At 29.0% G+C, this 27,959-nt stretch overlaps 1 protein-coding gene across 1 annotated transcript; it reads right to left on the reverse strand.

The window, feature by feature from the left end:
- Positions 1-141: 141 nt before the first annotated feature.
- On the reverse strand, positions 142-18,706 carry LOC112535458 (aspartic proteinase 36-like). Its single transcript, XM_048378830.1, has 9 exons — positions 18,449-18,706; positions 18,235-18,358; positions 17,523-17,950; positions 17,275-17,431; positions 14,442-14,524; positions 1,217-1,316; positions 1,002-1,080; positions 593-745; positions 142-502 (listed from the first exon to the last, which is right to left on the reverse strand). The coding sequence occupies exons 1-9, from the start codon at positions 18,589-18,591 to the stop codon at positions 432-434; spliced, it is 1,338 nt and encodes a 445-aa protein (XP_048234787.1). The 5' UTR covers positions 18,592-18,706; the 3' UTR covers positions 142-431.
- Positions 18,707-27,959: the final 9,253 nt, after the last annotated feature.

Raw genomic sequence — 27,959 nt, forward strand, 5'->3', positions numbered from 1 at the left:
TCTCATTACTGCTTTTCCATTTTAATATAAAAAATTGAAACAGATAATCTTAAATTGACAATTTTTAGTTAATTGTGCTCATTGATAGAGATTCTGAAAGAATAAGTAGACGTGTAAAAGCTTTGAATTAGGGCTCATAACTTAAAACTCAGATTCAACTTGCAATTCAAGTTTTAGTCCTGAAACATTAGCAGTGACATCCACGAAAGGGAATAAGATTTCATTCGACCCCATTCGTGTCTCTACCAGGCAATCATAATAACATATTTCCCCCAACTAAGGACTTCCATTCGCTATTGCAGATGGACTTCTTTACTTGTATGCATGTTATTACAATTCACAACCATTTTTTTAACCGTAAAAGGATTGTGACTTATTCAACTAATACATAGCAAGTGATTAATTATAAGAGAGCAAGAAAGTTTAGCCTCTTAAAGTTCATCATGCATGATTCTATTGCCGCCACCTGAATTTTCCATGTCAGAGTTTGATTGGCGTTCACCTGAAAACCACAAGTAAAAGAAGCAAAATCATAAGAGAGAGTTCAAGAATGGGTTTTAAAGGCCAAGTTATAATTGAAAACTGAGACAACCTGTAGGAGAAAATTCCGTAGTGGATAGCGAAATAGGAAGTCCAAATGTTGCTACATCCAGTCTCTTCCATAGTTCAGAGCAATTAGTTTTCCAGAAGCCAATCCTATTATTCTGTCGATCATAAGTCACAAGCGTATTTCGCACAATGATTCCTGTCTCAAGTTAAAAAGAAAAACCCATGAGATCTTTTTCCAAGCAGACTATGAAATTATAATTCAGACCAACTGGCTGCTTTCCCTGTACAAAAATATGAAGAATTATATCGGACTTAGCTAGAAGTATTGATGGTAATTCTCAAATATAACATGACAGAAAGTAAAGTGATGAGATAGAATGCAATAAGAGTAAAATGGCGGACAATAATTATGTTAGTATTATATTTGTGAGAGAATGTGCATGATCCGATACCTCCTAAATTTGTAGTCTGATCCTTCTTATTCTTGTTTTGGTATATCCCCAGGCAATATGAACCAGTAACATTCCGATGCTACGAACCGGGACAAAGAAAAATGAATGAAAACAAAAAATCCAAGAGAAAGAATTTACAGTTAGTGGATGGAACAAAAGACATAAATTGAAGTTCAAGAATCATATAGCTATTAATTAATATAATGACAAAGTACCTGGAACAGGTAATTCTCTGGAGATAGGGACAAAATTTGATGATCGCTAAATACCAGGTTCACCTCTGGAAATATTTTTGATGGATTGGAAATTGCTTCCCTAAATCAAATCTCAATAAAAAAGGAGGGGAAAAAGAAATGAGTATTAACAAATGCAATTAAAACTATATTTGATTAAAAATTTATTTTGTTTATAAATAAATTTTAAATAAAATATATTTGCAAATCTACTTCTATCTTTAACAGGTTAAACAAAAACTACAAAATTCAATTTAAATGGAATAATATTGTGTTAGATATAAATAACAAAATAATATTTACAAAAAAGAAAAGATATAAGAGAAAGTAAAATAAAATGATAAAGTTAGAAAATAATATTTTTTAGTCTTATAAAATATTTTGACCGAATAAAATAAAATATATTTAAAAATTCTACTTATAATATTAGTTAGTTTAGTTATAAATTTTATAAATTTTTATATAATTCATCTTTTAATCAAATTCAATACAAAAAGATATATATATTAAGCCTTAGAGTTTTAATGTTGCAGCAGGAGGTGCAGACGGGGCAATGGTCATCTTAATCAATCCCCAATTAATACTATTAAGCCCAGCCCAAGCAGAGATCACTCTTCCCTTCGAAACCTAACACCACTTGTCGTTTTTCCCCGTTTGAACCCAAAGGACCTTGCAATTCAAATTAGTCTCCTAAACAACAATTGTACTAAAAATCAAACTAAAGAAATTTGCTAGACAATCGGGAAATCATAGATCGACGCCAACCCTTACTAGAGAAGTAAGACAGGTAGTAGTGGTTAATGTAGATGAAATAGGCCAACAAGACAATGTTGTCCTTAGTGAGAAGAAGATGTGTGTTTCATAAGAAGAACAAAATACAGTGAGGGTGGCCAATAGAAAATGGCCCCGAGCTGATCGATGATGTGCCAGAATTATCAAGATGTGGAAAACCCCCTAAAAGTCCATAATAACAAGGGATTTACTAAATCCCATTCCCTTGAGGTGCTTTGCATTATTTAGACGAAGAAAAAAGTACAGGTTATCAAGAAGAAGTTGGGCAAATGTGGTTTTTTCGAGATTGTAGCAGCTGATCCTAGAGGGCAATCAGGTGATATGTGTGTGGCTTGGAGAGTTCTAGGGAGGTTTGAGGTGATTAATCTAGGGGACTTATTTATGGTCTGTAAAGTCCATGAGGCTGGGGGAAGTAAGCCTTAGGATCTTCTTATAATGTATCTCAATAATGATAATCTCTGCCTTTGAAGCTAATATGATGAATTAATTGAGCTCAGAAAAGCGGCTTAGTGGCAATCTGGTAATTAGTGGGGACTTTAATCTCCTGCTCCATGGTTCAGAGAAGCAAGGGAAATAGCCTACGACTACCGGAAGATTCAAGAGTTTCGACAATTTATGGAGCATATGGGAGTAACTGATTTGGGTTTATATAAGCATGACTTTTATCTAGAACTATAGGCGATGTATAACATTCAGACTAGATTGGATAGATTTTTTGCCTCCAGCAGTTGGTGTACTAGATATCAAGGGGCATGGGTTACACATTTACAGGACTTGTGGTTTGACCATCGTCCCATTTTCCTCCAGATCTTAGCAGGGAAAAGTAAGCCAAGGAGGCAATTCTACTTCTATGCTCGCTGGAGGATTATTTCAAATGTTTGGCAGGATGACAGACTTGGGTCCCCAATGTTCAATGTCTTCTGTAAATTTAAACAATGCAGGTTTGATATGATTAACTGAGTAAGGGTAAGAGTCTCAATTCAAAAAAAAGAATTACTGAGTTGGAAAAAGAGCTGATTCAACTAAAGGATAGGCTAGGATCTTGGAATGGTGAGGAAATTCATAAAATTGAAGAGGATCTTTCAAGAGAGGTAGGAAAGGAAGAGTTATAATGGGCGCAAAAGTCTCTATTAGAATGGCTTCAGCTCGGGGACCACAATACTGCTTTCTTCCATGCGAGAGTTATTCATTGTAGAAGATTGTGTAAGATATTGGGGTTGGAGGACAAGAATGTTGAGTGGCAAACCTATTCGAATAAGATTGCAGATGTGGGTATGGATTACTTCCATACTATATACATGGCCTCTGCCTCTCGAAACATCGAAAGAGTAACTAACTTGGTACAAGGAAAAGTTACTCCAGCTATGAATCAATAACTCATTCGACCTGCTATATTTGCTGAGATTAAGAGTGCAGTTTTTACAATAAATCCTCGTAAGGCACAAAGAGGTGACAGACTTACTGGTCTATTTCTTAAAAAATACTGGGATGTGATTGGCGAGAGTGTCTGTGAAGCTGTATCAAATTTATTTTTGACAGGATACATACTCAAGGGATTCAATCACACGATCATATCTCTTATTCTTAAAACACCCCAACCTCGCAATATGACTTAACTGAGACTAATTGGATCGTGTTGCACATTTTACAAAGTTATAGCCAAGATCATGACAAGTAGATTGCAACTAATAATTCCGAGCATTATTAGTGAAAGTGAATGCAATTTCATCAAAGGACGTTTGATCTCGGGTAACATATTGATCGCCCACGAGACAATGCACAGCTTTAAGACTAGGAAAGGTAAATTTCAAGGGATGCCAATTAAAGTCGATATGAGTAAAGTATGCAAACGCATCGAATGGAACTTTCTTAAACAATGATGATTAAGCTGGGCTTTCATGATCGATGGGTAGCATGGGTTATGTCTTAGTCGATAAAGATCAACAGTGAACCTAGGGGTTTCTTAATCCATTGAGGGGACTAAGGCAAGGAGACCCCCTGTCACCTTACCTTAGCTTAATATGCTCAGAGGGGTTAATGCAATTGTTCAATCAAGCAGAGATTGATAGAAGTGTTTCAAAGGTCAGAATTGCAAAGGATAGTCCGAGTATTACACACCTCCTCTTTGCTGACTATTCTCTTTTCTTTTGTAAGGCATCAAGAGAGGAAGCTTTACGGGTGAATAATATTCTCTTATTGTATTCAAAAGCAAGTGGACTGTTGGTTAACAAAGCTAAATCCTTAGTCTTCTTCAGCCGAAATACTCTAGCTCAACAATGCCATCAACTGGCCCGAGTACTAGCCATTCCCCATATTAGGGCCAAGACAAATATCTTATTCTCCTTATCATTCCCAAATCAAAGAAGACTACTTTTAAGGAAATTAAAGATAGAATTGCTAAGAGATTGACGAATGGAAAGGTGTCTTGCTATCAGCACGGGTCTTTAGTTGCCATGGCAGTGCCACTCTATTTGATGTCATATTTTGCTCGATCTATAGGTTTGTGTAAGGATATCAATTAGCTCGTTAGCAAGTTTTGGTGGGGACAGACAGATAAAGAGAATTAGGTCCATTGGGTGTCAAGGAATAAGTTATGCAAGAGCAAGTCTAATGGTGGAGTTGGGTTCAGAGAGGTGGCCTTCTGGCTAAGCAAGGATGGCGACTCCTTAAAAAACTAGATTTGTAACTGTCTCAGGCTTTTCAGGGTCGTTATTTCCCAACAGCTCTTTTCTAGAGACTAAAGTTCCTACGACTGCTTCATGGGCCTAACAAAGTATTATGAAAGGACGTTCCCTTCTTGAACAGGGATTGTGCTGGCAAGTGAGGTGTGGTATGGCTATTAAATGTAAAGAAACACCTTGGATCTCAAATTATTACCTCTTCCTCCCAAAAATACGAGATGGGGCTCCTTCGGAGATTCAATGGGTCTGTCAACTTCTAGAACCCTCCTTTGGCAGTTGGAATGAACATTTAGTCAGGAAGCTTTTTTTCCATGATGATGCTAATGAGACCCTTTCCATGCTAACTAGTATTGTGGGAGGGAATGACAGGATACTTGGCATTATAATTCCTCAAGGATATACAATGTCAAATCTGGTTATTTTGTTGTTTAGCATATGGGAATGAAGGGCCTCCAAGCTGATAGAGCTGGAATATTGAGTGTGCAACCTGAATTATTAATGTCTCATTTAATTTGGAGCATGTCTATCCCTAGTAAACTGCAGATTTTTGTCTGAAAGTTGTTGGAGAAAAGGTTGCCGGTGGGTGCAGCCTTGAATCGTAGGTTTCAATACTTGGATGATCCTGCCCTCAATGATTTTGTAGTTGGGTTCGAGGAATATGGCCATTATCCCCTCTGGCATTGAGGTCTGATTCTTTGCAGGTCTTGGTGCTAAACAATGTTGGCTAAGATGATTTCTATGCTAAAATCTAACAATGTGGGACCTTCTCTTATCTCACTTGCAGTAGCCACACTCTAGGCTATCTGGAAATCGCTAAATGCAAGCATTTTTAAAAATCAACATTGGGATGCCTAATTAATCATTCGAAAAGCTATGTTGTACCACAAGGATTTCATCATTAGTATGGAGCTGTCAAAGCAGCAAGCCCCTTCTATATTTGACCATGGAACAAATCCCTCTCATCACTATGATTGGCACCTCCTCCTTTTAATTTTGTCAAGTGCAACTTTGATGCTACTTCTAATAAGAACCAGAAATAAGGAGCTTTGCGTGCCATCATTAGAAATTGCTTATCTTAGAAGCTTTGGCTCTTAGAAGTGCAGCCTTGCTAGCGTTGGAAAAGGGGTTATCCAATATAATTTTCAAAGGAGATTCAAAGTTATTGATTGATGCTATTCGGGGCAACACCGTTCTATCACCGAATTTAGTTATAATAGTTGAAGATATTAAGCAGCTCAGTTCACAGTTCACCTCTGTTCTTTTGATTTTGTACCTAGAAACTCTAATTGGGTGGCTGATTCTTTAGCTAGAAAAGCCCTTATGTGTGCAAATTTTATTCTATTCTAGCGACCCAAACTTTGTGGCTTAAGCATTACTGTGACTTGTAATTTCTATTATAAATGACTGATTCCTTTACCTACCTGATACCAAATGACTCATAGATTTTATAACCAAAGGCTTGGTCACATGAATGCTACCCACAATTACGCCTCTTGCACAATTGTTATATCTATTAAGTGTGTGTTTGGTAAAAGCATTTTACAAAAAGAATTTAGTTTTGCTTTTTTAAATTTTGGAAACTATTTTTAAAAAGAAGATAGCCTATTTACTTATAAAAAAGATAATTACAAAAATAGTATTTATACTTATTAAGATTTGACAATTAAATATTTAAATTTTTAAAAATTATAATTTAGTGTATATATTCAGTAATTATTTAAGATTGACTATATATAGCGGGACAACAATAGATTACAAGTTATTCACATCAACTTAATTTATCGATAATTATAAAATAGTGTGCGACTTTTTAAAATTTGATTTTTTAATATTTAAACTGTTAAATGTTATAATTTAGTGTGTAAAATTAAAAATTACTAACATTTGAGTGAGTGAAACCAATAATTATATATAAAAAAGATATGGTATAGACAAATCAAATTCTATTATATTTTCATTAGTAAAATACAATATTTATATGGAGGAGCGTAAACCTTATATTTAACTAATAAAAATTATAAAGATAGATAAAAATATATAAAATATTATCATAAGTAGAAGTATTAGTAAATAACATTACAGTCAAAATTATCATTCTCAATGATAGCTGATTTTATTTTAAATGTCTGTAGTGATGGATTGAAGAAGACAAGGTGTTGCTCAAAGTTGGATAAAAATTTCTTTAAAAAAATTGATGAATATATAAATAAAAATGATGGTGATAGTGAGGACAATTGCATTACTCTATTAAATAATATATATATTTTAAAGATTTTTTTATCATTTTATTTTTTTAATTTACTAAATAGGTAAAATATATAAATGGTACTTTAATTATAGCTATTGTATTCATTTGGTACCTCAACTCAATAATCACCAAAAAATGGTATCCAAATAACCAAATGAATATAAGTGACATAGTTGTGGTATCACTTATGCTTTTTATCCCTATTAAACTAATAATGTATGTTTTAAGGTTATTGACCTCCTATATATACTTAATTGTAAATATTTACTAAGTTCACACACTAAATTGGAAGTTTTAAAAGTTTAAATACTTAATTGTTAAATATTAATAAATTCTATACTATCATTATAATTATCTAGCATTATTTTTTATATAGGTGACAATTTAATAAGTGAAACAGGAAAAATGGCTAAGATGATTTCTATGCTAAAATCTAACAATGTGGGACTAAGATAATCATCTTAGCCATTTTTCCTGTTTCTATGATTAAGCGTTAATAATTTCCTGTTTCACTTATTAAATTGTAACTAACCATTTTTATAATTATTTCTATAGAAAACTATGTCAGTTTTTTAGAAAAATTTTCAAATAAAAATAAAAAAAATAGAACTTTGTGTTTATTTGTGCTATTTTTCTAAAATAAAAATAGAAAATAGTTTTTCATGTTCTTAAAATTGTAACTACACTTTGGAAAACTTTAGAAAATAAATTTAACATGTTTTCTATATTTTTCTTCATATAAAAAGTCACTTGTTTTCAAATGAGAATAAGGAATTTTCACTTTGTTTATTATAAGTTTATCTTTTATACTTAAAATATTAACCAAATAGAAAATCAAAAGTTTTTATATAATAGCAAGTAAATATATTTTACGAATTTTACAAATCTTCCATAAAAATGAAAAGTTATTATTTTCTTAAAAATTAGAAATGAAAACAGAAAAAAAAAAACTCTACATAGTAAACAAACCCTAATTTTTTCAAACAATAATAGTTTGTTTAAAAATTTAAAAATTAATCTATTAAATCAAAAGAGAAATAATTATAATTTTAATGTCCAAATTTATCAAGAAGTGACAGTGTAGCGACATGTAAAAGAATAACAAAATGGTGATTTTTAGGTTTTCATTAAATTCTTATAGACATGGATGAGAAAGTAAAAGTTATTAAACATATCAAAAACTAAATTAAATTAATTAGTAATATAGTTTTAGAGTAAATTTTGTCTTATATATATATATTTTTGGAACCTTTTTCTCTGAGCTCTCTTTCTCTTTCATGTTTTTAAAATCTCTCATTTTTTTTTTCTAATATTCTTTTTGTAAGGAAAAGACTACGTCAGTAATGGTAATCTTGCTAATGTTAGAAGCATTGTGCAGAGAGCGTCATGTAGAAATCCAATAATTCAAATCCCTCATCCCCAATTTAATAATTTTAATTCTTAATTCTCAATTTACGAATCTTAATTTTTTATTGCACTATAAAATTCTAATAACTTTGTAAATATATGTTCATATATGATAGACAAGTTTGTCATTTTATTATTTTTACAATATATCATTATCACATGTCTCTTATTTTCTACCTTATTTAATAAAAAAAATTCAAGTCGATTTTTATAATGTGTGACCTGTTAAAACACCTTTTTATTATTTTCTTATTGGTTGCCGCATTGAATTATTAGTTTTTAAAATTTAACCACTCGATTATCATTTTTTGACAAATTTAGACATCAAAAATATAATTATCCCAATCAAAAATTATAAGCTTACATTTTTAATAGTAAAATTACTAAAATAGTATTTGAACCCGCTAAAAATATTAAATATATTGACTCATTTTTTCTTTTTTTTTCTTTTTCTTTTTATCAATTTTCAACACTATTTTTTAAGCTTTTGTTTGTTTATCAAGAGATTTAAAAATTAAGAAAAAAGTTTTCACATGCATTTAAATAAAATATTTAAAAATATTAAATAAAATTTTATTTTTTATCTTTGCATTTATAAAAAACAAAATATATTATTTTACCTCAAAATAATAACAAGAGAGAGAAAAATGTAATAATTTATTTAAAAATAATTTATAGAAATAAAAAACATTGATTGAATTTTTTTACAAAATAATAAAAATTTAAAATTTAAAATTAATCCAATATTTTTACTTTTTTAGTATTAAATTTTTTTTAAGGAAAAATAGAAAGAAAATAAAAAGAATAAGAAAAGAAAGGAAGAAAATAGAAAAAACTGTATGTAATTCTGAGTTACGTAATAATAAGTAAGGATACTTATGTAAATTCATATGTAAAATGAATTAAATTATTAATTTAACCTATAAAACTTGTAATAGACACCATAATATATACAAAATAGTAGGTTCATGTAATACCCGAAATTTTTATTTAATAATAGTAATATTAATAATAATTAATAAATTAATTTTTATTTAAATTAATGTTAGCTTTATATTTTTATTCGGTTCAATTGGAATGATTTAAATATAATTCTGAATTTTAATATTTGACAATTAAATGAGTTATTTTTCTATACCAATTATATTTTTGGTCATTCCAAATTTTTCCCCAAATGTATATATATATATATATATAAAATTATAAATTGGAAGAATTTGTAAATGATATTTTTATAAAAGAAATTTCTTAGGGAAATTGGTGTTTTAATTAGCTAGTGGTATTTAATTTAAGTTGGAAAATATTTAGCAAATTGGTTATTTAATTTAATTTTGTGTTAGGACTAATTTGAAAATTTATTTTAAAATAAGGATTAAAAGTAAAATTGTATTATTATGGGGGTTTAATGAAAATTTGTAAATTTGGTATTTTGTAAATAAATATGTCGGCAGGGGTATATATGTAATTGTATATTTTTAATAATTCTAATTTGGCCCAAATTAAATAGTTAGGGGCTTAATTGAAAGGCTAAAGAAAAGTTTAGGGGTTATTTGAAAATTTTGCAGGATGAAATTGCAGTAATTTAAAAAGTTGAGGGACCAAAAGGTAAGAAAGAAAACTTCAGAGGCTAAATGTTGATATTGAAAGAAAGAAAAGAGAAGAGATGTCGGGGAGAGAGAGGGAGGAAGCCGGAGAAGGAGAAGAAGGGAGTCAGGCCGACCACCGGGAGTGTGGCGGCGTGGAAGGGCGAAAGCGAGGAAGAGGGAGCGACTTCCAGGCGCTTTTCCGGCGGCCTTGTCGGCTGATCTCGGTGGCGATCGGCTCCTCTCGACGAGGGCTCTCTTTTGGCACTAGTGGCGACGCCTGTAGTGGCCGGAGACGAAAGATCCGGCAAAGTGAAATTAGGGGGGCAACCGACGTTTTTTAGCTTTTTCGGCGAGCTCCGACGAGCTATGGACGATCGGAGGGCGTATCCGGACTCTCCTCAGCTCAAGCTTCGCAATGGCACCAGTTTCGTGGCGATCGGGCTTCGTTTGCAAATCGACAGCCGAGATCGTCCGTAAATCTCTCCGGATGATCGGGGATTGGATCAGAAAATCGGAAGCTGGGATCATCATCAGCGTGTTGTTTCGAGTCCGATGGTGTGTTCGGATCGTTGATCGGACTCCGGCGGCTGGAGGCGAGTCAACCGAGCAATCAGGCGTCTCGATGATCTGTCTGTTCGGTTTGCTCCAACCGAGGCACCGAAGCAGAGCTAGGAAGTCGCTAAAGCTGTGAGTTAAAGTCATATATTGATTATGCACGTGTCATGCATAAATTTTTGATTTGCAATTATTCATTTGTATCATGCTTTTGATTACTATTTATATATATATAACATTTTCTTTATCATTGATTTTATTATTGCATGATGACACAGGATGGGACGGCAGTAGAACACATTTGGTTGATGAGTGTATTAATATAGGTCCGAGAGTGATGGGAAAGGGTAAATAGGTAAATTTGAAAAGTAAAGATGAGGACTTGCCCTGATCGAGCTTGCTCTATAGGCTTAGTAGAATGTGTTTGCCGGAGGTAAGGTCCCTGATCGAGCTTGCTCTTTGGGCGCCGGCTTAGTTGGAAATCAAGTGTTCAGGCTGGAGGTAAGGTCCCTGATCGAGCTTGCTCTGTGGGCGCCAGACCTGTTGGATTAAAAGAGCCGAAAGGCTAAGACAAGTGACTAGACTAGAGGTAAGGTCCCTAATCGAGCTTCACTCTCTAGACGCTACTCCTATTGGAATGAGATTAATCGGGATGTTAGAGTTGAGATTAGTCGAAATGTCAGTATGGATATTGATCAAGATGTTTCTGTGGGGATTAGGGTTCTACTGAAGTACTCCGTCCCATTGTGTGTGAAATTATTTTGTTTAAGCATAGCATGACACGTATGTTTTACATGATTTAATGGTTATTTCAAATTAAATGAATGTGTGATCGAAGTATATGCAACTGTTTTTTGGATATATGATTTTAATTCACTCTCGAGACTGACAGTCTCAACTTTACTGTTTTTTTTAGATCCATGACTATTAGTCTTTCCGCAATTCTTATCTAGTAACCCGACTCCTTCATCATCGGGTGGTGTATTTGATTTGGTATGTTAATTTGTAAAAATCTTAGATTCTCCGCAGTAGTAATAGTAGATATACCAGTTGAAATTTTCTGCAGTTTCAGGTCTCGCCTAATTCTTCTGGTAGACCGAATTAATTATATAAAATTTAACTATTAAGATAATTGTGGCATCAGTAATATGATATGAGATTTAATTGAGTTAGTGACTGTCAGGCTTACTACGGGATTCGGTCGCCTTACGCCTACCTATTCCCTAATGCCGGTCACGGGCCCACAGATGGTGTCGTGACAGTTCATATATTAAATTAAACAAAAAATATATATTATACATTAAAATAGAAAAAAAATTTAAAAGTTAAAATACTAAATTTATAATTCTCTATTTTTAATTTCAAGTCAATGCAAAGTATAAAATAATATCAACCAGGTGAGCATGCTTGGATTACAGAAAAGCTGAGTGTTGGTTTCTCTTTTTTTTTTTAAATTAAAATTGGATTCAATTTTTTAAAATTAAAATTGAATTAAGTATTTGATTAATAAAAAAATTATTTTTTAATAATAATTTTTCGATTAACCAAAAATACTAGAAAATATAAAAAGAGAAGGAGAATTTAGGTTTGACTCTTGGGCTTTTACTTAAATAATGAAAATTTTTAAAATTTATTTATAAGAAAATGATTTTTTTGAAGAATATATATAAAATGTCAATATTTAAAAACTAAAAATTATATAAAAATAATTTTGAAAATTATATAAAATTAATTTTGAAATTATACTTAATTGAAATATATATTAAATATTAATATATAAAATATAATTGGTCTGCTTGATCAGTTAATAAAATGTTTAAAATTAAAATTAAAATGAAACCGGTCGACTCAGTAATCAATTTTCTACTCTGATTCGTTGTTGTTCACCCTTGTATCTCATACTTTCAAGTTCGGTCTAGATATCGCATGTTCGTCAAAATCACTGACGCACATTATTTTTGAAAATAATTTATGTATCATTAAATTCATATTGAATGTTTATTAATTTATGTTAATTAAATCCGTACTTAATGATCATTATTTAAACGTTAACTGTCTATTGCTTGGTAAATATATTTGTTAAAAAAGTGTTTGTACCACATTATAAATATTTGTAATATAACTTTAGTTTGACAATTTTTATGCTTACTAACTGTAAGGAGGATTCACTTTAGGTCTATGTTTTATATGTCTATTTGTATCAATTAATGAAAATAATATTTTATTAATGATGAATATCCATTAATATACTAACGAATATTATGCTTGTGAATGATGAATATTTATGTTAATAACAAAAATGTTGCAATAGCCATCACAAAAATAATAAATATGAATCGACATAATTTTTATATGAAAATAATTTTTCATAATGACATGAGGAACATATATAATGTTATAACTACTAAATTGATAAAGATAAATTAATGAACATGTATATCATAAATAAAGATTATTCTTGGTTAAAACAATCAACATCTAACAATTGATAGAATAAAAGTAAACATTGTTATGCTAAATAATAATATTATGCTTATGAATGATGAATACTGATATCTATCATAAAAATGTAACACTTTTGGTTATGGAATCATGAATTACATATGGATAAAAATTTAAATTTATTAAATGTGTACAAAATTAATTTCATTCACTAATAATGAAACTTTTTAGTATACGAAGACTTTCTAATATTATATTATATTAGTTTTCTAATATTATATTATATTAGTTTTAAAAATAATTTATTTTATTATTTGTCAAAAGTATATCAATTTTTAATTACCCTAGAGTATGCCAATTAAAAAACTTAAATAAAATATGTTAGCAATTATATTAAATTTTATATTTTATTTATATATAATATAAACTTTCAAAAATATATAAAATAATTTATTTATTATGTGATTTTCAAACATTATATTAATCTTTATAATTTATTTTATCAATTTTAAAATATTATATTAATCTTTATAATTAGTTTTATCAATAATTGTTTCTTTAAAAAAAATAGGCTAATAAAAACAGAAGAGGTAATTACTATATACCCTTGTGCTTTTTCATATTACACTACTTAATGCCTAACATTTAAAATTATAATTTTTCATTTTTTAATTTTAAGATTTTTATACCAAAAACTCTTTGGTCAAAATTTAAACAATAATTAACTATATTTGGTTCTATACTATTTGCCTCCTAGTTTTCGGTATAATATATAAATTGTTTTCTATATTTTATTTATTGCAATAAAATCTCTTTATATTTGAAAAATTAATATAATTAAAGAACTAAATTGATAAAAAAAATAATCTCTAAACTTCTTATCAAAATTATAATTTTAGTGTACAAAACTAATAAGAATAATAATTTATATTTTATTTTAATAATTTCAAGTTAAATATTTTTAATTTTGATAAATATAAGTACTTTAGAATATTTAAATTTTATTAGAATTTAATTTTATTAAATATTAGAGTGATTAAAGAAGACTAATTAATTATTTTTATACAATTATTAAATTTAATTTTTATACAAAAATTAAATAAGAGAATTCTAGTATAATAAATAAACTATAAGGAGAAATTTATACATTATACTAAATTTTAAAAATAAATAATATAAAACTAAATCTAGTTAACGGTTGTTAATAGAAATTATAAGGAAATGAACTTTTAGTATAAAATTATAAAATAGATTAACAAAAAAATATAATATTTAAATATTAAAAATAATTGATATAGTATAAAAATATATAGGTGATAAATAGTAATTATTCCAAAAATAACAGGACAATGTCACCACGTGTATCCTGTGGCACCTGGACAACAGTAGTCGGGAACCACCTAATAATTTACGAAGTTGTAGGTAGACAGACCAATGACTTTAATGGGCCAAATTGAAGTCAAACATTAATAATACATACTAGTTAGAGCCAGTACCTTTCAACACCGGAAAAGCAAATATCATCTACATTTGGATCTGGGCCCTCTATGCGTTTGAGGAAACGGGTTTGGCTCAAAATCTGTATATCCATAAGAAATTTAAAAAAATAAAAGAAATATCTTAAAATTAATAAAAAAAATATTATTTTAACTGTATAATTTTTTTAAAAATACTGTTTCTAAATTTTTTAAATTTGATATATATTATTAAAATTTTTAAAATATTATTCTTAAAATTAATTTTTAATTATATATAAAATTTAATTCTACAAATATAATGGATACTACTATTAAGAAAAAAAGGAATGGGGTAAAGGAAAAAAGGAAGAAGAAGAGTAGGTGTGGAAAGGAGAGAAGAGTAAAATATTAATTTAGTGTAAAGGATGGTGCAGAAAAGAAGAGCATGCCAAATTATTATTATTATTATTATTTTAAGTAGGTAAATAAAACAAATTTAATAAATTTTTATAGTAAAACAAAAAGAAGAAGAAGAGCTGATGTAGAATGGACAGAAGAGTAGAATAGTAATAGCAATACATTAATTTAGTGTAGAGGAATAGTGTAAATTATTACTATTATTTCTCTAAGTAGGAAAATTCAAAAATTATAATTTTGAGGAATTTGACAAATAGAGAGTTCTATAATTTGAGATCTATAATATGCATGTCTAATATGTTTGACTTAGAATAAGAAAACATTATAATTAATATATTAATTAAATTCATTTAAACTAGTATTAAAATATAACACTAAAACTAATTCTTATTTGCCATTGGAAACTAAATATGTTATTTTGAGAATAGGAATTATTGTCTAATTAGAAAATTTGTAATGTATTACTCAATAATAATTGAAAAATAATTAAAAAGTTTTAAAGAAAAGATTCTTATTTTAACAATTTAATCTAAAAATTTAAAATATAACGAGTCACATACAAATATAATTAAACTATGGATTTTAAAATATCATATAATAATGAAGATCTAATTTTTTTTTTAAAAATTAAATAGTTAATAATTATTATGACATAATTGTTATCTTGAGATATTGAAATGAAATACTATTTTATTTTAAGTAAGTAATTAATATTTATTAGGTGAATAATAACAAGTCTCTTTATGAAAACTATTTATCTTATTATTTAAATAAAAAGTCATTAGTTATGTGGGGCACTAAAAGAAATTAAATTAAAACCTATGAAAAAAAATACACAATCACTAAACTATAGTGATGTTGATAAAATTGAATTAAATTCATTAATTATTTAAAATTTAATTATAAAAATTATAATTAAAAAAAAGAATAAGAAAAACTAAACATGGTTATAAACTAATAATATTGATAAAAAAATAAATTGAATATTGATAAAAAAATAAAATTCAATTTATTGTGATTTTAGAGGTATGCCCAAAAGAAATTTAAAATATCATGATTATAAATGAGGATCTTAAGTATATTTTTGCACTCTATAAGTTCTATTTTATGTGTATGTTTTCTTTCAAAAATTATAAATTATGCTGGTTTTTAATGTTAATAATATTTTTAAATTTAAATTTAATAATTATTTTATTTTAGCTATTTAAATAATAATAAATTTAATATGTTACAATTCATGTGCAATGCACGTACATAAAAAAAAAAAAAAGAAACTAGTATATATAAGAGTATAAAGAGGAGTGAAAATGATTAAAATATTTTTTACATTAATCAGTAGTTAATATAATACTAATCTAATTCTGTTATAATTTTATATGTAGTTAATTTAATTTAATATATTTCTAATTCTAATATAATTTATTAGTAATTAATCTAATTCAATTTTAATTCTATGATAATTTCATTTACATTTCTAATCCTACAAGTAAATGATGAATTATTATATCACATTATAAATACTTATTCAATGGTTTAGATAGCTTCATATAAAATTTTCATAAAAATTAAAAACAAGATATTAAGAAAAGATTAAATATTTTTAATTTCACTTTATTGATATTTTAGTTCATGTCTTCATTATCATAATATTTTATTAATAAAATTATTATAAATAAATTACTTCGAGTAATCAATGTATAAACTGAATATACTAAATTAATTAAAATGTCCGTATATATTAAATTAAGTTTTATTATGATGTCAATATAAACTGAATATCTTTTTATACTCATTTAAATTGAATATTGTGTACATTAAAATTCAGAGATAATTTGAATTGAATGAATTCATTCTAACTTTGTCATCAATGAATTTAAAGCAACATGGCAAACGACACAAAAGAAAATATTATTTACTGTTTACTTTTTTATTAATCTTTTGTTCTTTTATTATAAAAGTTTAAAATTCATCTCTTTCTTTATATTCTTTTACTATTTTTTCTTGTAAAATAAGAGTAAACTATTTTTATTTATTTACAATTATATACTACTAGAAGTATAATATTATTAAGACTAACACATCAACTTCTACTAAACAATAAAGGAATATTTATAAAATAATTGAAACTATTTAATAAATACTATATTATATACAATTTTATTAAATATTTTTATATTATAATTTATATAATAATAATAATAATAATTTATGCGAGTAAAACTAGAATATATATCATAATTTGTGTGAGATGGTATATATGGAACTTAGCAGGCAAGATTAACTTGTCAAAAAATTTACACCATTAAAACTAGATCCCACTATTACCAATGAGCTAAGCTCGGTGGTATCACGGTATTGGCTTTGTTTTTATGAATTTGAACTGTTTAAAGCTTAGATTTCAGACCAACTGAAGTGTTTAAAGCTTCCCTCAAAGGAAAAAAGAAACAGTACTTACAGCATTCTTAAATGCGATAAAAGCATTTTCTGGAAGAAAGGCAAATGTAGTTCCACTATCCAATATAGTTCCATGGCTTCTGTTAAAGATTGTTGGATTCAACTCCAGTGGTTTTCCAGCTACTTGTATTTCCATCAGCTCAACATTGTAATTTTGACTGTTCAATCCCAATAACTTGGATTAAATTCCTGAGATGCATAATAAGACATACTTGAAAAATTGAAAAAAATAATCAATTGCAACCCCACCTTCGCCCAGGGTTTGAGTAGGTGAAAAACATATCAGAGGGAGGAGGAGAAAAGCTACCAAGAATTATATGACCTCCACCCTCCATCCCACCATAACATAACGAAAATGAATCACTAATTACACCCTTGTCAACAAGTTGATCCACAATGGTTGATCTGCCTCGACCCAGACCGATTATGCCATCGGCACGTAGGCTGTAAAGACTACCAATTGCATCAAGTTCACAGCCGAAAACCAATCGCTGAGGTGCAAACTCGCTTTCATTTCCAAAAGAAATTATATCCTCAGCAAGGACGCCCCTGCTATAGCTTCCATCACCGTAGTGCATCTTATAACTACATTGTGATCTCAAATAATCACAGTCACAACTAGGGTGGCAATTTACTGGCTGATAGGTGCTTGATGACTCTGTTTGGAACGCCGGATCCTGCATAAATCGATGAAAGGCATCTATTAATGACAATGTTATTCCTAGGAAACTTATGATTTTAATGAGCTTGAAATAAAATTAAGAGACGATGAACCATCGAATCTGTAACTTTGGCTTAGCAGTGCCAGAGTCCTCCAGCTGCAAGGATAAAGTCTGAACCCTGATAATGACCAATTAATTGGGAAAAAATAAAAAGGCCTGGTGACGCCTAAAACTGTCAACAATCTCATAACTTTCTGCCCATTTGTACTGTGAAAACATTATCTAGGACAAAAGCATACCTCATGTTTGCCGCAGTACTCTTCACTTCCGCAACATGGAACAAAAGTCATATTACTACCGGTATCCACAACAAGTGTGAACTCCTGCGGAGGTGTGCCAATATATAGCTTCGTCGCATAGTAACTGCAGAAATCAACAATGCTATAAGTATAATTTAACTCAAGAACCCGACAGATAAAAGTGTACGTGTTTATACAAATAGAATATTGGTACCCATAAGAGAGGATGTCACCGTAGAGGGGCATGCGAGCATTGGGGTGCAGGTGGTTATAATTAGCCAGGGAAACCAAACCATTGTAAGGTAGTAACACAATTAAGGAATGGTAGATGATGAGAAACAGTGAAAGAGCATTCATTCTGGAAAAGAAAGTTACAGAAGAAGAGTACGCTTCTTCTCTTGTTGAAGACACAGGGAACTTAAATAATTTTTATTGAAATTGGAGCTGATACAGTCTATGTCCCAAACAATAAGCTTATCCCAAGTCCAAGTCCAAGTCCTAATCATACTTGGAAAGATGGACCTTTAAATAATCATATCTCTCTCAATTAGTAGTAGGAAGTTTAGAAAATAAGTTGCTTATTAAGTTTTCTTTTTTAGATTTTCCTATCTTATTTAAAAAAACTACTAAACATCCACTTTAATTTGTTTCAACTCTTTGTTATATAATGTTTCTACAAATTATTTTGTTAATAAGAAAAAAGAAATCTCAAAATATTAAAAATAATTTTTATAAAAATATTATATATCATATTAAGTACGAAAGAATTAAAACAAATAAAGATGAATTGTGAAACAATACTTTTTATTTAAAAGTATATTAAGATTGGGATTAATTTTATTTAAAATATTCTATGTTTTAATTCACTATATAAAGATTGTAGCCTCTAAAATTTACTAGTCATCTACTAGTATTCTGCAATTTTTATTTAATTATAATTATTTTCTTAACTTTTTTATTTATCTATATTGTTATTATTGTAATTATAAATAAGTTAATAGAAAGAATCTAATAGAATTTTTAATATTTTATAATTATTATTATATTTAAAAAATAATATAGTTAATTAGAAACCATTATATAATTAAAAAACTAACTTATTAGTTAATATGGTATTAAAAATATAATTAAATACTATTTCTTATAAATAATTATTTAATTAAAAAAATAACTTACTAGTTAATATATCACTTATAAATAAACATATTATCAGCATCTATTTTGTTTATTGCCATATCCATTTTTTAAATTAAAATATCGAATGAATTATTGAAAAATAACAATGAAAATTAATTGTAATTTTCAAATCTCACCGAAATTTGAAAAGTAAAACTCAAATGTTAACTTAATCTTAATTGACTTGGTCAAATTTTGGTATTTGGTCAAACCCTTTTAATAAAGCCAGAAATCTTTGAAAATTAATCAAACTTTTTTAATTAGGCCAAAATCTTGAAAATTATCAAATATGGATCAAGTCTTAGAAATATTTCAAATTTGGGTCAAAATTAAGATTTTTAAGAATAATTACATATATATCTTTAATTAATTATGGATAATTATCAAATTAATTTTAATGGATCTTATTTGATATTATTAGTATTTATCACTTAAGTTGAGTTTTGATTATCTTTTAATTATTTTTTCAATAATTATCATCTCAAAATCCTAGAGTTTCCTTTCCCTATAAGATGTTCCTTAATGAGAGACGAGCAAGAAAGAGAACATACAAAGTATTTTTTTGATTTAAACACTTTAGAAAAGTGAAGCCATGTCTCTAAACTTAATTTTCATCTTGAGATTCGTGAATCTACACTACGGTGAAAATCTGTGGATTTAAAAACACTCATGTCATCTTATATTCTTTGCTATATTTTATTTGTTTATTTTTAATTTTATTATTGTTATCTTATTTTAATTGATTGTTTTATGCGTGTTATTGCTTATATTGTTTCTAAGAAATAATGATTTCTTTTTCTAGCTTTTAAAATGCATTTTAATTATTTTGATTTTTTAATTTTTTAATTTTTTTCAATACTTTTCCTATATTTTTAATATTATTGTCTTCCATCTTATATTCTATTTATTGTTTGTTTATTTAATAGCTTTTTTTCCTATATTTTAATAGGAATAAATAAATAAATAAGTGGGTTTCCGGATTTATTTCTGGATTGGTGAAATTTTCTTATGGAATTTAGAATATCACTCAATTAGTAAAAGTATTTTCAAAAATTATATGGGTGGCGACTCACTTTCTCCGTGGTAGTCTCTATGACTAGTTAGCGTGTTCCTAATTAGGTTCAAAAGTTTTACAGTGCCATATTTGCTAGAAACACTTGGGTGCGCGCCTGAATCGCCGTTCACATACTGGGATAAGAGAAGCTGATTCCAGTGTATCCTTTTTTTTTTAATTATTATTTAACAATATATTCTTACATCATTACACTATTTTCACATATTGTGCACTTTAGTCCCTATAGTCCCGACGGCGTCAATTAGTAGTTCTTTGGTTCCACTGGAATCTTAAAATTACGACATTGGCAAACCATCATCCACAAGTAATAAATAAGTTACCTTTGTCGCATGGACTCTTAAGTGAGGAGACGAGCAAAGGAATAATATTTTTATTATGGCAGCCTTTTATATTTACCCAAGACTCAACCCATAGTAATAACAGTAGAAATCTCCCTTAGGTACCTAATTATTTGCTATTTGAGATATTTTTTCTTATAAAAGCTTAAACCCATATCTTGAAGGACCTTGGTCTAAAACATGTGATGTGAGGCTTTAAGCTGAGAGATTTGTAGGCTTTGTTCTTATATTTAAAAATATCACATTGTCTATTTTAAATTATTTTGAGAGCTATTGACATTTGCCTTGGTACTTATTATCCCTTATTGATAATAAGCTCACACCTAAAAAAATTCTAGGAAAGAAAGACCCATCTCGAACCGTGCGTGGAAGTAATAAGGTTAGAATGATAGTTATACTATAGCTTATATATTCTTTGTCTTTGATGTGAGTGCTAACATTTGTGCATCTCACGTACATTATGTATACCATACATCTCATGCATTACTTTGACTCTCTATTTTGAAGTCATATAGATTCTCCTTTAGTTTGGAAGAGATAAAAGGATGAGAAGCTAGAATGGATATCATGAGGCTTATTTCACCAGCAATCAAGATAAGAGCCCAAGAAGTAGCACTTTAGAAGTTAAAATAAAGATAGCCCACAAGCAAGATATTGATATTATCTAGACTGCAATCATGATATTATCTTAGAGAAATTGCAACAAGCTTTGATTGAGATTTTGTAGAAATAAACTATCCAAAAGACTGCTACTGCCCTACAACTACTATTCATGATGTCGAAGTACATGGTCAGCACCTTTGGAACTTAGATGGTTACATACTAGAAGAAGCTAAAAAATAGTTTATTCTTATTGCAAAAGCTATTTGGAATCTAAGATCCTGCATATTCTGACTAAAAGGCTTGACAAGATGTAAGATATTCTGAAAGATCAAAATTTAGATTTAACTTTTGATTTTGATGAATTGATGCTGATTGGAGAAGACAAGTTACCTCCCAAATTTAACATACCTGAAATGCAGAAGTTTAATGGAACTAGAGATTCAAATGTGCACTTGAAGCAAAATGCAACTCATTTGGCTAGGACCTAAATTGTCACGACCCCATCCGTGGGCCCGTGACCGGCACTAGAGAATGGGTAGGCGTAAGGCCACCGAATCCCGTAGTAAGCCTGACACTCACAACTCAAACAAATCTCATCTCAACTTTTACTATTATTAACGCCATAATTTACAGTAACATTAGATTTTACACAATTAAATCGGTCTGCCAGAAGAACTAGGCGAGACCCGAATCTCAGAAAATCTACAACTGATACATTTACTATTACTACTACGGAGAATCTAAGATTTACCAATTTACATACCAAATCAAATACATCACCTGATGATGAATGAGTCGGGTTACTAGATAAGAGTCGCGGGAAGACTAACAGTCACGGATCTGAAAAAAAAAAACAGTAAATTGAGACTGTCAGTCTTGAGAGTGAGTTAAAATCAAATAAACTAGAGACTATTGCACTCTTCATAGAAAATATTAATTATTCGAATCAGTATATCAAACCATGCACGTAAATACAACCCATATTATAATCATACCATAATAAATAAATAAATAAATATATTTTTTCTTTTACGGGACGAGTGGCTCAGTAGAACCCTAACCCTAAATTCTAGTAGCCTTTTGGCTCTCTTAATCCAATAAGACTGATGCCCAGAGAGCAATGCTCGACCATGGACCTTACCTCCAGTCTGGTCACTTAAGTATCCAAATATACCGGTGCCCAGAGAGCAATGCTCGACCAGGGACCTTTACTCCGGCATCTCATTCCAATATGATTGGCGCCCAGAGAACGAAGCTCGACCAGGGTCCTTAACTCCAGTTCGGTCACTTAATATTCACTATCTTCCTAAGCCCTTCAGCTCTCTTATTCCAATAAGACTGGCGCCCAGAGAGTAATGCTCGACCAGGGACCTTACCTTCAGTTTGGTCACTTAAGTATCCAAATAAGCCGGTGCCCAGAGAGCAATGCTCGACCAGGACCTTACCTTCGGCCTGAACACTTGATTCCAACCAAGCCGACGCCCAGAGAGCATCGCTCGACCAGGGACCTTTACCTCCGGCAATTTACTCAAATTAGCCTAGAGAGCCATGCTCGACCAGGGCAAAACTCATAATAATCTTATTACCTATCCATGATCATTACCGGTGCGCACGCGGTCCTGATGTAGCCCATCAGGCGGCATATTCTACAAGGCCACATTTCCCAAATCGCAGTCATCACATTTAATAAATATCATTGTCTAATGAAATCATCCAACACATATCGAAGTAAGGATTAAAGATTTAAGGTAAAGCAACGTGCAATTCGTGAGGAAAAAATAATAACGTTTGTATTATTATAACATTACTAATAATAATATTTTTATATTATTTTTAATAATTAATAATCAAGTGAAATTATTTATATTGCGATACTAATAATCATATTAAGCATAAATTATAAAATAGCATATTAAAATCAGACTTAGCAATAGTGCAATGATTAAATGACTTTTAACTCATAGAATTGGGCGACCTCCTAGCTCTGCTCCGGTGTCTCGGTTGGAGCGAGCCGAATAGACAGATCATCCAGACGTTTGATCGCTCGGTCGACTCGCCTCCAGCCGCCGAAGTCCGATCGACGATCCGAACACACCATCGAACTCAAAACGACGCGCTGATGACGATCCCTGCTTTCAATTTTTCGATCTGACACCCGATCGTCCAGAGAGATTTACGGACGATTTTGGCCGTCGATTTACAAACGGAGCCCGATCGCCACGAAACCGATGCCATTGCGAAGCTTGAGCTGAGGAGAGTCGGAATAAGTCCTCTTATCGTTCATCATCCACCGGAGCTCACCGAAAAAGCTGAAAAACGCCGGCTGCCCCCTACTTTCTCTCTACCAGATCTGCCATCTCCGGCCACCACAAGCGTCACCGCTGCTGTCAAAAGAGAGCCCTCGCCGAGAGGAGCCGATCGCCACCGAGATTGGCCAAAAGGAAACGGCCCGGCCGCTCCTACGTGCGATTCCACGCCAGATGTCAACGCTGCGTGCCCGTGACACCACCACCGACGCGCGCCACCTTCCCCTTCTTCTTCTTCGGCCATCACCCTCTCTCTTTCTCTCCCGATCTTCTTTCTCTCTCCCCGATCCTTCTTTTCTTTTCTTCTTCTCCATATCGACATTAGACCTCCAAAATTTTCCTTATTACAATTTAATCCCTTAACTTTCTTAATTACTTACAATTTCATCCTGCAAAATTCCAATTCAACCCTTAAACTTTCCTTTATCCTTTCAATTAAGCCCTTAACTAATTAATTTGGGCCAAATTAGAATTATTGAAAATATATAATTACATATATACCCGTGCCGACACAATTATTTATAAAAATACCAAACATACAAATTTCCATTAAAACCCCATATTAATGAAATTATACTTTTAATCCTCATCCAAAAATAATTTTCCAATTAAGTTCTACACATAATTAAATTAAATAATCAATTTACTAATTATTTCCAACTTAAAATTTAATACCACTAGTTAATTAAAATACCACTTTCTCCAAAATTCTTTTATAAAAACATCCTTTACAATTTCTACCATAATTTTCCAATATATGATTTTATTTATATATATACATATACATTGGGAAAAAATTAAAATAACTAAAAATATAATTTACCCTTCAAGTAATTTACTTGATTAATATCTTAAAATTTCAAACTAATTGGGTATACTAATTGTCTAATATTAAAATTTAAAATTTACATTTAAATCATTCCAATTAAACCAAATAAAGATAAAATAAAATTAATGTAAATAAATACTCATTATTAAATATATAAAAATTTCGAGTATTACATAAATCATCAAACTATTTGTACTCTCATTAGAAGAACTAGTTGTAAACTGGTACTATGGGTTGGAAAGGCTAATCAAGTATGATTAGAAAAAGCTTTGTGATATTTTTGTGCAGTAATATGACTATGACGCTCATCTAAAAGTCTCTATAAGAGATTTAGAATCGATAAAACAAAAGCCCAATGAGTCTTTTTCCGACTTCCTGACTAGATGGAGAAATAGGGCATGGTTAATGAAGAACAAACATTCTGAAAAAGATTAAGTTCGAATAGTAATTCGAAATATTCTCCCATCTTTGACGGAAAAGCTACAAATCATGAATTCTAAGAACTTTGTAGACTTATATGATGATGGCTCACAAGTAAAGAAAATTAAAAATGCTAAAGCTAGATGGAACATGAAAAAATATCAAGCTAAAGAAACTGAAGATCTACCATCTAAAGATGATAAAGCTTCGCCAAGATTCAGTTGTCTATTTATTTTAAAACAATGGCATGATTTTATTTCTATGATTGATGATATAAACTTTGGTTTTGCTTATATGATGTTTGTCTTAATGAATTTGTGCATTACAATGATTACTATATTAACATGTTTAACATTAATTCTATTAGAATTGGTTTATTTGATCTCGGCACAAATGATAATTCTATGTATATTTCTATTGAACATAATATAACTCTTGAAGAGAGAAACGAGTTGAGAGAATGAGAAAAAAAATAGTATTTTACATAACATGATTGGATTTAAGGTAGTAATATTATTCACCAGATTGGAAGCAAGATAAGAAGACCAAGTTTATCCCTCATCACATAACAACCATGAGAATAACAAGAACCTCCAAAGATAGAAGTGATTAAAGATTGATGTTCCAAACCTGAAACATGCAAGGCCAATTAGATTTGACTCTGAAAAAATTTTTAGATTACTTATAAATTATTAATTCTGATATAATTAATATTAGAAATAAAAAATGGATGGATCGAGTTAGGTTCGGATAAGATCATTTCAGTTCGTGGAGTATTTCATATTTGAGCATTTTGGATTTGAATAATGTCAGATTTGCTAATTTTGTGCGAACTGAGCTGCATTCAAGTTTTTTTAGCCTTGCTTTTTTTTTTTTTTAGGTTCTTATCGAGTCAGGTTAGAGTTAGATTTTTGGATTGACTTTTATGATTTTATTTTTTGATCTCATGAAGTTTATTCCATAAAATTTTATATATTTAATATTTTTAAATTTCCTAGTTAAAAATCTGGAGTTCAAATTTTTCTATAGTAGTGATAGACTATCTTCCACATCATATATGCTTGACTACCTCTTTTGTTGAAATATTATTTCGTTTACCTTAGATTTTTCTTCAAAAATTAAAGAAAATAAATAAAAAAATATAAGTTTTATTAATTTTAAGATTAATTAATTGCATTATTTAGCCTACTTATGTGTTTTTGTTGATAAATTATAAACTCTTAAATCCAAAATGGTGTTAGTATTAATTTAATTTTTTATTATCAATTATATTTTTTGAATTTTATTAAAAGAACCGCTTAAAATTATTAATTTAATATTTTCACTCAAGATATTTTATTTTCAATCTCAAATATTTTTTTCTTATTTATATAACAAAATATATTTCAACGTTTTATTTTTTTAAGAAAATAAGAATTAAACTAAATTACAAAATAATAAATAAGTATATTTCTTAACTTAAATTAAATTATTTTATTTTGATTACTTGTTAATATTTTTATTTCCTAATATTTTATATATATATATATATATATATATATATATATATATATATATATATATGAATATTTCTAATGATTAATAATTTATAAATGATTAGAAATTTGGAGATGATGCTATAAAAGTTATTTCTGAAATTTTTTATTAAAAATAAAATATATTAAAAAATTAGAATTAAAAATAATTATATTTGATAATTAAATATCACAAAATGCTATTTTTATTTTAATAAAAATTTATATTTCGAGTTTTTCTTGAAATTTTGAAACAGGTTGTGTCATTATGAATTCGAATATTGTTATGTCCTGAATCGTGTCAATCTCGAGTTCAGATTGTTTCGGGTTTAGATTATTTTTGATTTTTTTATTGTTTTAAGCTTTGTTTGTTTCGGTCTTGGGTCGCTTCAGATTCATACAGTTTCAGTCTCAGATTATTTTGGGTTAGGTCAATAAATTATCTGTTTACCTAGTAACTATTATTAAAATCTCTTGAAACAATTCAAATTTTTTTTATTTATCTTTAGAATGTATCTAATTTAAAGTTATTTCATGATGATAATTTAAAGAAAAGTATATAAATTTTAAAAACTTTCTAAATCTGACATGTTTGTTGATGTAGGTCTATTTTTTAAAATTAAAAGTTTTAGAAAATTATAAATTATTTTTATATTTTAAATTTATACTCTTACTAACATAATTAAAATGTTGAGAAATTAGATTGTATTAAAAAAGGTACAATTCTTTTTCCGAATACATAGATAGCTTATAGAAAAACTATTAACTATTTATGTTACTGTAATTTCTTTTGTCACTATAGTTCGACAAAAAATGTCTTGCAAAATTATGATTAATAAATTTTATTTTTGAATGTAAAAAATCTTATTATTGATTTTGCATCTCAAAAGGGAAGAAAAATAATTTCAAGTAACTTTTAGAATATTATTGTCATAATATATATATATAAGTACGAAAACGAAGAAGGACAAAGAAAATTACAATTACTGTAATTATCTTAAAGTAATTAGTTAATCTAGTAATTTATAATAGTTTAATTAATATTCAATCTCTTTAGCAAACCACAGTTAAGTATAACAATCAAAGCGTTTTTCCAATTTGAACTCTCAAGGATAATTATTATTATAACATTTAAATTTAGCAAGTCATATGTGTTGGATTTGTTAATAATTCCAAATAGAATTTGTTAATAATTTTTAAGTTGAATTGTATTTGAATTAAGATTTTTAATATATTTATAAACTTAATTATTATTTAAATTAAGATTTTAGTATATAACCATTGCTATATAAATACTACTTAAAAATAGACAAAACATATATGAGAAGAAACTAAATTTATATGGACGTGTAACAAAATAGCTCTTTATCAGGTGTGCATAGTTTAATTTGTTTTCTTGTGAGAAAATGTTGTTCATTATTTTAAAAGAGTATAATTTTTATAATAACGAATATTTTAAAAATA

Source organism: Ricinus communis, chromosome 9 (assembly GCF_019578655.1).
Source record: "Ricinus communis isolate WT05 ecotype wild-type chromosome 9, ASM1957865v1, whole genome shotgun sequence".
Classification (NCBI taxonomy): domain Eukaryota; kingdom Viridiplantae; phylum Streptophyta; class Magnoliopsida; order Malpighiales; family Euphorbiaceae; genus Ricinus; species Ricinus communis.